Consider the following 9,989-nt stretch of genomic DNA (forward strand, 5'->3'; position numbering starts at 1 on the left):
GATTGAAGGACAAGAAGCTCACAAATCTCTCAAGAGAACACCACAGAGACAGGCTGGTTAGGGTCACTGCTCTGATACCATATTGAATTTTGAATGTCTATATTTGTATATGTGTGTAACTTACAAGGAAAACTCATATAAATGAGCGGAAGAAAGGAAATCAAAACATAAAGAAAGAAAAAGCAAAGCATGAAACATGGAAGCAGAAAACATGGAAGGAAACATGGAAAAGTAAAGTTTCTTCCAATAGTATCACGTGGTTAGGGACGAGTATATGCATTAGAGTTTGCATCTGAAATTTCTTTGGGAGGATGGGGCAGGTGGTATAGTACTACAAGGAAACATTATATGATTAACAAGTATATGTTCAACTTATTAGCTTCAAAGTGATCATACTCGGAACTGTTTTTTATGCCACTTTGGGAATTTGAATAAAACTGAGGGGCTTTCGTAAAAATGGAATCCCTCCATCTGGTGTTATTGCATCTCTTGGTTAGGAATTTGAATAAAACTGAGGGGCTTTCGTGAAAATGGAATCCCTCCATCTGGTGTTATTGCATCTCTTGTTTCGGAATTTGAATAAAGCTGAGGGGCTTTCGTGAAAAATGAATCCATGAATTCAGTGATATTGCATCTTCTTAATTTCTCAACTCATCAAAATGTGCAGTTATGGTCTCTCAACTAAAAATCCATTATCATTGGTTCTTCAACTTTAATCAAACTGGAGAAATGATCTCTAAACCTTAACCCAATTTGAGCAATGGTCCCTTAACTTTAACCCAATTGTAGCAATGGTCCTTCCAATATCACTTATTTTGACAAAATTCTGACGAAGTTGACAAAAATGACCATAGATACACGTTTTGATGAATTGAGAGACTCCAATTGTAGCAATGGTCATTCCAACATAATTTATTTTGACAAATTCTAGTGAAGTTGGCGAAAATGACCACAACTACACATTTTGATGAGTTTAGAGATCAACAATAATAGATTTTTAGTTGAGGGACCATTGCTCCAATTTGATTAAAGTTGAGGGACTACTACTACAATTTACTTGTCTTTTTATTTTTTAATATCGTGAAATCTTGGGATTTCACTATTGTAATTTATGTATTTTGTATTCGCGGGATTTTATAGTATTTTCGCGAATTTAAATTAATTTTAGATTTTAATTACTTAATTACAAAGTTTGAATTTTTGAAAATAATTATTTAAAATCCGTAGACCTTCGGGGGTCACTCTTAATGTTTTTGAATTGAGCTCAACCCCATGAGCGCGTAGGCGAAGGCCATTCGTGAATTGGGACGAGGAAGAAGAAGTTACGAACGTTAAAAGTTTCTTAAATAAAATAGGGATTTAATATTTTTAGGGGTTCCCATTTCTTTGGGAAGGGACCAGAGGGGAAAAATGAGAGATGTGGGAGAGAAAATGAGGGAGAGTGACCAATCAAGAAGGGGAAAATGAGGGAAGGAGAGACCCAGCAAACTCGAACCACCTTTCGACCCGCTGACTCGACCTTACCCGACCTAACCTTATCTCCATATTCCGGCCACCGTTGACCCAAACTCGACAAGGATTGGTGCCCTTTTTGCGAAGAATGATATAGGTGGCGCCGAGGGGTGCACGACGGCGATCCGCCGTTTCTGAAGTCAACACCATCGATCACTACTACCAATAAACTCCCCTCAACCCCAGGAGTAAGGCCCAATTATTGGACGAGGCGTCAGAGTTTGTTTTGGCATCGAATCGAGAACACCCATTCCTAGGGTTTCGGGCGAAACGAGGAGTTTTCAGGCCACTTCCCCACCGAATTGGACTTTCACCCATGTATTGAAAATTATGCCCCTTGACTTGCTCTACATTTATGTGAAAATTGGTAATTTTTAGAGTTCATCGGAAAATTGGGTTTCCGTTCCCCGAAAACCGCCACTTGTGGCGGCGTATAGCCAGTGGGCCGACTTTGTCTTCTAAATTTAAATTCAATACTCGGATTCCATATTTGACATCCGATTGATGAAATCCCGTTGTTTAAACATATTTTCGTTAGAGGCCGCCACTTTATCATTATAACAATCGACGATCTAACCGTTATATCATTACCAAACTTTAATATATTATTATACGTAATATTTGAGGACTTTAGGAACTTACGGATTGGAAATCTGGTGGGCGGATCTTCCTGATTGATCTACTATGGTTGATTTTGATCAAAATGTTCTTAATCGTTCTTGAATACTAAAATTTGTATTACTAGAAACTAAGTAGAGCTTAGTGAGCCTATATCGGTTAGTGAACTATCTCAGGTAATATATACCTCAGCTTACGTGTATATGATGCCTTATTGTGATATAGATGTGTATTTATCTTCTTGATAATATGAATGACATGTTTGGTAACTATTATGACAATGTGAGCCTATCCTATTAAAAGTATCCCGTGGAACTTGTATGCTTGTGTGACATGTTAGTGGTCATGAGAAATTGATAGTGCAGGTGATTACGTTGTAAATCATAGGGGTTGAGATAAGGGTAAGTAGGTTTTTGTGTTGATCTAACTACACTATGTAGCAGTGGTACATGGATGGTCCTACTTGGTATATCCACAATAAGGGACCATCATATTTCAAGGGTGATCATGCTTGGTATATCTGCGATGGGTGATCGCTGCCTGCACAATTAGACTATGCTTATGGTTTTTCTTGGTTTATCCTCAATGGGGATTATACACATTCTAGGGGTGATCATGCTTGGTATATCCGTGATGGGTAATCACTACCTAGAGCTATAAGATACAGTCCTGCTTGGTATATCCACGATAGGGGATTGTTGGGGTGATCATGCTTGGTATATTCGCGATGGGTGATCATTGCCTACGTTATTAGACTATGCATATGGTTTTGCTTGGTTTATCTGCAATGAGGGACCATACACATTCTAAGAGTAATCATACTTGGTATATCCACGAGGGGTGATCATTACCTAGAGTGAGGAATGCTATGCTTTTTTGCTTGAAGGTACTGTGATAAACGTCGAAGTGTAGTGAAAGGTAACCTACGAATGACTTGATCCATTTTTAGGGTACGTAGGCAGTCTAACGTAAGGTTAGATGTAGCCATGAAATAAAAGAAAATGACTACATGGTTAAATCATTGGTTGTGTTTTGGTCATGTCTCGGAGGTGAGACATGATAGATAAACAGGAATGTGGTGACGTCATGTGTCGATCTTGGACGTATGTCAGGATCAGGGCGTGGCAATCGTTATCTGGAATGATTCAAATAATGTGGTATTATTGTTTTCTTTGGAGTAAACTTGATATAATAAGTTCAATTTTGTGAGTCATTATTAGAAAAATTCCACTTTATCTGCTGTCATGGAAATAGGTCACCTCATTTTTATTGTTATATCAAATTTACCCCATTTTCACTTTTTTTTTCCTTCCAAACATTAAAGAATAAAAATCTCCTAAATCATAGGATTAATTGTCTGCATCCTATCCTCTCTGTTATTAATTAAGTAATTAATTTGGTAATTAGTTCCAACAAAAACAAAAACAAAATTTGGCAACTTAATTACTTTTCGTTTCTTTGACCAAAAGAACCAACTTTTACTATTTACCTTTTTTAAAATAATTTTAGGAACATTAAATTTGAAGATAAAATTTGTAAATTAAATAATATGAATGAAAGTTTGTAATTTGGACTGGTTGGAGTCGGAGGTATTTAGCAATTCTTGTGGTTTGAAGATCCCCCTCATTTTGTTAGGGGTGTTTTACTTGATGAAAGTTTGTAATTTGGACTGGTTTTTCAGTATTGGCATGTGAGGATAGCTTTCTTGTCGTGCGGGACGTTCTTTTCCTTAGACCACGTTAAAAGCTTCGGTAAAGTTTTTATCGAGACTTTTTAATGCACACTATCCTTATTATATATGTGATCTCTGTTTCGTAATAAAGATCGTACTCTTTCAGGAAAAAAAAAAAAAAATAAACCAATCATTAATTTATGTTCTTTAAATTTTTTTAATTTTGTCTACAAATATAATTTTTATAACATTATTATTATTTTATTAGGATTTAATCTCCGTATCGGCTTTTAATTTTCAAGACTTTTAAAATGATTTTACCGCCATCCTAGCCTGCGCTTTTTTATGAATGCACACAGTTGTCCGGGCCGGCGAAAGCTTCCCAAATACTTTCTGGAATTCAATAACCACCTCAAACTCCATAAATTCCAAATTCCACCCCTCATTTTAAGATCCATAATTTCCTTATTCGCCCAACTCTTTTTCACTTTTACCTTTTAGATCCCCGTCTCCCTGACCTGTGGCCGCCATCCGAGTCCTGCTCGTTTCTTCCTTCGACCTCTCTCCATAAAACTCCTCAAATTGCATTCGACCGGATCGTCGTCTCTGCTATTCGATCTGAACCTCGCCCTAAAAACCTTAGCTTTCTCTCTCTTCATTGACGAAGTCAATCGGGTCCAGAGAGATTAGGGCTTTTTATGGAGAGGGTTGTGGCAGAGAAATACAAATTAGGTCGCAAAATTGGGAGCGGCTCGTTCGGCGAATTGTATCTTGGTTTGTGAATCATTCATTTAGCTATCTTTACCCCCCCCTTTTCTCTTTAATTTTGATTATTTTCAATAGTCCTGATTAATTTTTGTAATTTTTTTATTTGTTTTTTGGTTTGTCAGCAACGCATATAGAGACTGGCGAGAATTTGGCGGCCAAGATTGTAAGTTTCGATTCGATCCTTTTCATTTTTGTAATTTGATCGAATGGTTTGAGTGTTTGTTTCGGGGGGAATACTTTCCGGGAAAAAAATTGAGCCTGCATTTTTTGTGAATTAATATCCTGCGTTTGAGCTGATCAAGTTATGGTTCTTTGGATTGAAAGTGGAATCTTGTGTCAGAATTAGGTTCTGTGTGTTTAGGATCTGTGTTATAGATCTTGAAAGTTTGAAGAATTTCATTTTCTGGTTTGAGTGCATTTCGAGTCAGAAGTTCTATTGTGGCGATGAACATTGGGATTAGAATGGATGTGGGTTTCAATTGGGGAACCATATTGTTCTGGTATTCCCTGTTCTCATTTCAGGTAGACGAATAGTATGATGTTCGAGTAATCGGTTGTAATTTTTGTGGCAGGAAAATAACAAGACAAAACATCCACAACTTTTGTACGAGGCAAAGCTTTATAAAATTCTGCAGGGAGGAAGTAAGGATTCAATAATAGTTTTGCTCTTGAACAACGTGTTCTCAAAAACTATCACCTTGAATCTTTTTTTTTCACTATATATAATGACTTGAGTTTATGAACCTTCAGGTGGTATTGCAAGCATAAGATGGGCGGGATTTGATAAGGACGATAATGTTCTTGTCATCGACTTGCTGGGACCGAGTCTTGAAGACCTCTTTGTGTACTGTGGGAGGAGGTTTTCACTGAAGACAGTCTTAATGTTGGCAGATCAGATGGTAATCTTGAATATTTTCTTTGATTGCTTGTAATTTGTTAAGCTTATAGTTAGTTATTGCTATTAAGGGATTTTGTTTTTGTCTTATGGATCGCTTACAGAAATTCTTGTCATATTATTTGGTCAGTTGCAATCAAAAGGGACTCACTTTTTAAGACCACACTTACTTTATGGTTTTTTACTGGATTATCAGATTACTAAGTGCTAAATTGTTTGTGTAGTGGTAAATATGATTCCTTTGTTCATTCAATTGCAGATTACCAGAATAGAATATGTACATTCTAAAGGGTTTCTTCATAGAGACATCAAACCAGACAACTTCCTCATGGGTCTTGGCAGGAAAGCAAATCAAGTAATGTTAATGCATTCCTCTTCAACAACTAAGTTGCAAGAACAATAAAGCCTTTATGATCTCTGTGTTGTTTATCAATTATTAACCATTGTTAAATACACATGAATTAGGTTTACGTTATTGATTTTGGACTTGCAAAAAGATTTCGGGACCAAAATACACACCGGCATATTCCGTACAGGTAAAGTGTCATAATTTTGTCCATGCTTAAATCTAGTAGGACATTTGTGTCTTGAATGAGCTCTTCCTGTTCAACAGTATTTTCGCATTTCAGTATGTGTTTATCTTTTCATTGTCAAACTCATACAGAGAGAACAGAAGCTTAACAGGAACTGCACGCTATGCTAGTTGCAATACCCATTTGGGAATAGGTAAGGACAGTTACTGTTTATTTAATTCTTTTCTAAATGCTTTGGCTATCTTTTTCCTCATTTGTTGGGTACATTGTTCTAGATCAGAGTCGCCGGGATGATTTGGAGTCACTTGGATATGTTCTTCTGTACTTCTTAAGAGGAAGGTGCGCCATAAAGTTGAACCACTTTTCTAAATGAGAATTTTATATCTTGAATTATTTACCACTCCAGTTAGGATTCTTATGCTGATTTACTTTCATTGGTGAAACACATCGCAACTGTCACTTTGATGACAAGCACTCTTTGCACAATGTTTTGACCAGTTAACTGGGTACTCAACTATTTTTTGGCCTGGCAGACTAATTGATTTCTGCATTTAGCCTTCCTTGGCAGGGTCTAAAAGCTGCAACAAAGAAGCAAAAATATGATAAGATTTGTGAGAAGAAGTTATCAACTCCCATTGAGGTATGTGCCACTGTCCATTAGATGATACGTTTGCATCTTGTGAATAGGAGGATCATACTTAAAACTCAATCCAACATGGCTGACTTGTTGAATGCTGTTTCTGTTAGATCACGTCTCCTAAAATTTTGTATCAGGCATTTGTATTTGTTCTTCCCATTTTTTGTTACATGTAGAGTTTACTGAAATTGCCCCATATATCTAAATGAGTTCAGGTTTTAAGAATTCTCATCTAGAAGTATGCAATTATAAAAACAGCTTGTAATTTTTATTTTGTTTTCTTTTGGGAGGTGGGTTTCCTATTTTCTTTTGAAACCTTTTCAGAGATCCATTACAATTGAGCAAGAATTTATGATCCATCCTTTTTTTGTCTCTCTGGAAATTTCTGTTCTCTGTGTAAAAATGAACTGATGTCACATTTGTTTTCCAGGCCCTATGTAAGTCACATCCTGTGGAGTTTGCCTCGTACTTCCATTATTGCCACTCTTTAACATTTGATCAACGCCCGGATTATGCATTCTTGAAGCGCTTGTTTCGCGACTTGTTTAGCCGTGAAGGTATGATATTACACCATATTCTTTATCCTACAACATATAAATAGTTGTAAAAAATGCAGCCTGCATTATATGGAATGCCGATGCTTTGTACAGATGAGCTTTTGCTTCATGGAAAACTGATTTTTCGGTTCCTCCCTGTTTAGAATTATTAAATGTGTTGCTCTAGGTTTATTTTTGAACTGGTGGTCTTTGTTTATTGATGTTTATAAATTGTTCCCATATCTCACAGGATACGAGTTTGACTATATATTTGACTGGACAATTCTAAAATATCAGCAGGCACAGCAGACAAGGACTCAGGGTCAATCATCTGTTAGTATTTTCATGACACTTTTTTTATTTTTTATTTTATTTATTTATTTTTTATTTTATTTATTTATTTTTAACTTTCTTCTATTAACTGCTGCTAGAATTGTATGCACAGGACAGGACCATGTTCTGTTCCGTGTGTGTATCTAATTTTCCTTCAAGTATTGATGTATTCATTCTTACGTGTTTAACCTTGTTTCTTCTAAATTCATCTCAGAAACCGCAGCCACCTGTAGTAGTCCACGGTCGAGAAGTTCCTAGTGGTCAAGCAGTACCAATGAGGCTTAAAGGTAAAATTCCAGTACCCCAGTTTTCACTTGAGGGAAAGCTTTGGGTATACTAGAGCCTTGTTACTTACATTACTCGAGGAGTCTGTTTATACACAAATTGTTGGTTTATCAAGTATTTCTCATGTCTAAGGTTTTATTTATGGGTTTCAGGCGATGTTTCTAGATCAGCTGAGCTCACAGAACACGAGCGGCCAAGCAATCATGCGCATCCAGATGTTCATATGCAATATAGATCCTCAACAACCCAGAATTCGGGTGCTAATAATCCTGTTGAGAAACACGTATGTAACTTGTAATTAAACCATTAATGTTTGTTTTTGCATGTCTGCTCTGCTCCTTCAGTCGCATCACATATCTATTCCTGTTTGCATGGAAGATGTTCTCATGTATTTCATTTTATGCTGTACTGGGTTGTAATTGTTGCAGAATGTGAGTAATGCACCTATGCCACCTACTGCATTTACTCTCAGAAGACATTTTCAAAAACCAGAGGGGCCAGCTGAAAATGCAAACTTAGGCCGTAGAGTTGGGAATCAAAATGGTGCTTCAAGCAGTTGGATGCCATCAGTAAACCAAATTTCTTCAGCAAAGTAATAGGTATGGAGTTTTCATCGTGCAAGATTATCTTTTGTTTGATTTGCATTTGTTCAGTGTATCAAATGGAGGATAATCGCTCCAAAACTGCATAAATAGTATTCAAGCTCTTCACCCTTGTTTTCTTTCTTCGGCTACAGACCTGAATGAGATTGCCCAGAGCATGCATCTTTATGTAGCAAATGCCGGGAAGTTTGGGTTGCTTGTTTTCTCCCATGTCAAATTTCATTACGCATGTGAAAACTTCGCCTGGCAAAATCTGGACACACAGAATGTGCTTGGACTTCTGACCTCTGAAGCTTGGAGTTTCCGCGTTTATAGGTGGAAAAAATGACTAAGCCCATATCGTGTTGTGTGGATATGTGTAAAGTGTATTTTCCATTATTCTGATAATAGATGATAGATCATACAATCCTTTCCGGCATTATAAGGTTGTTTTGACTATGTATTTCATTCGATTCAGGATTGAGTTGCTTTCTGTTCTTAATCTTTTTCGGATCAAAGCCCTGGATATGTTCACCAGGTCCTTCAGAATCTGGAAAAAGAGTACACTAGTAGTTCAGGTATCGACTACACTGACCTTTTCTCAACGGAAAAGTCCCTTTTCGAGTTGCTATGTTTCATTTGCTACATAAAGTGCTCATTAATGATATTTTTCTTTGCTTCAGATCTTGAATGGGAGAACTTCATTGGGCGTCTTGATCTCAATTGAAGAGGGTATTAGAGATCCCTCTTTCTATGGCTTGTTAAATTCTTCGAGCTTTATATGTAGAAGCTTTAAGCAGTGCATAATTTGAAGCAGGCTGGACTTGATCAATGATTTGTTTTTGTTTCTATGTTATTGAAGGATTTATTTTTCCAGCCATTGTAGAATACTCCTTTCGGCGTCTTGAGTTCTTCTAGTATAAAACTTGTGATTTTGAGCTCCTTTGGTATCTTTGTAGGTTGGAAAGCTGAAAGGTTTTTTTCTTGGAGAAATTTTTCAATGTGACGGGAACATGAGTGGTACATCACGTGTTTTTATGTAAGTGGTGAAAAATTTTATTTTTTAAGTTGTTAACATTTTAACACACATATCCTACCATTTATATAGTGACACATGATGTATCACTTTGTGTGCCGGTCACATTGAAAAATCTCTTTTTTTGGGGTCTCCAAAGAAAATGTCAAATTACAAGAGTCAAATCAAAATTGATGATTGATGTGGCAATCTAAAGTCTTATGTTAAATTTTGTAATTCTTTGATCGAATTGTCAAATATTATTTTATTATTTAAATAGTTGTAGCTATTAAGAAAATGTTAAAACAAAATTTTTATTGGTTGAAATGCTAATGGAATAAGGGACTAACCATTAAAACGAATTAAAAATAAATTTGACATTGATGTCAAATTTGACTTCAAAACACAAAGTCTTCAAATCTAGTCAGCAAATAATACTTTGGTTGGAAAGAGTTTTGATGTCAAACATGCATAGTGGCAGGCCACCTAGAATTTTGACATCTCCTTGTAGTGATTTTTGGATTATGATAATTAATCATGAATTTTAAGATATGATTAGGCTCCAAGCAACTCTGAAAGTTGTATCATAAATTGGAGAAATTTT

The 9,989-nt window shown here is 36.3% G+C and overlaps 1 protein-coding gene across 2 annotated transcripts; it reads left to right on the top strand.

Annotated features, from left to right (window-relative positions):
- The first annotated feature begins 4,137 nt into the window (after positions 1 to 4,137).
- On the top strand, positions 4,138 to 9,312 carry LOC137717510 (casein kinase 1-like protein 3). 2 transcript variants are annotated; one of them, XM_068456894.2, is made up of 17 exons: positions 4,138 to 4,576; positions 4,693 to 4,733; positions 5,143 to 5,212; positions 5,321 to 5,469; positions 5,725 to 5,820; positions 5,931 to 6,001; positions 6,130 to 6,191; positions 6,274 to 6,337; positions 6,554 to 6,638; positions 7,066 to 7,192; positions 7,422 to 7,504; positions 7,719 to 7,791; positions 7,942 to 8,072; positions 8,218 to 8,388; positions 8,526 to 8,706; positions 8,849 to 8,948; positions 9,054 to 9,312. In XM_068456894.2, exons 1-14 carry the CDS (start codon positions 4,501 to 4,503, stop codon positions 8,383 to 8,385), a joined length of 1,296 nt encoding a protein of 431 aa, XP_068312995.2. In that variant the 5' UTR covers positions 4,138 to 4,500; the 3' UTR covers positions 8,386 to 8,388; positions 8,526 to 8,706; positions 8,849 to 8,948; positions 9,054 to 9,312. The 2 variants fall into 2 exon arrangements, with proteins under 2 accessions (XP_068312995.2, XP_088555079.1); XM_088698953.1 differs by having other exon boundaries at positions 8,526 to 8,948.
- Positions 9,313 to 9,989: the final 677 nt, after the last annotated feature.

This window comes from Pyrus communis, chromosome 8 (genome assembly GCF_041283825.1).
Source record: "Pyrus communis isolate YQ-2024b chromosome 8, ASM4128382v1, whole genome shotgun sequence".
Taxonomy (NCBI): Eukaryota; Viridiplantae; Streptophyta; class Magnoliopsida; order Rosales; family Rosaceae; genus Pyrus; species Pyrus communis.

Excerpts from the sequence above, each read along its gene's own strand:
- LOC137717510 (XM_088698953.1), top strand. The coding sequence starts at position 4,501 with ATGGAGAGGGTTGTGGCAGAGAAATACAAATTAGGTCGCAAAATTGGG. Across the intron at positions 6,639-7,065 it reads AGTTATCAACTCCCATTGAG|GCCCTATGTAAGTCACATCC; the intron begins GTATGTGCCACT and ends TTTGTTTTCCAG. Across the intron at positions 7,792-7,941 it reads AGTACCAATGAGGCTTAAAG|GCGATGTTTCTAGATCAGCT; the intron begins GTAAAATTCCAG and ends TATGGGTTTCAG.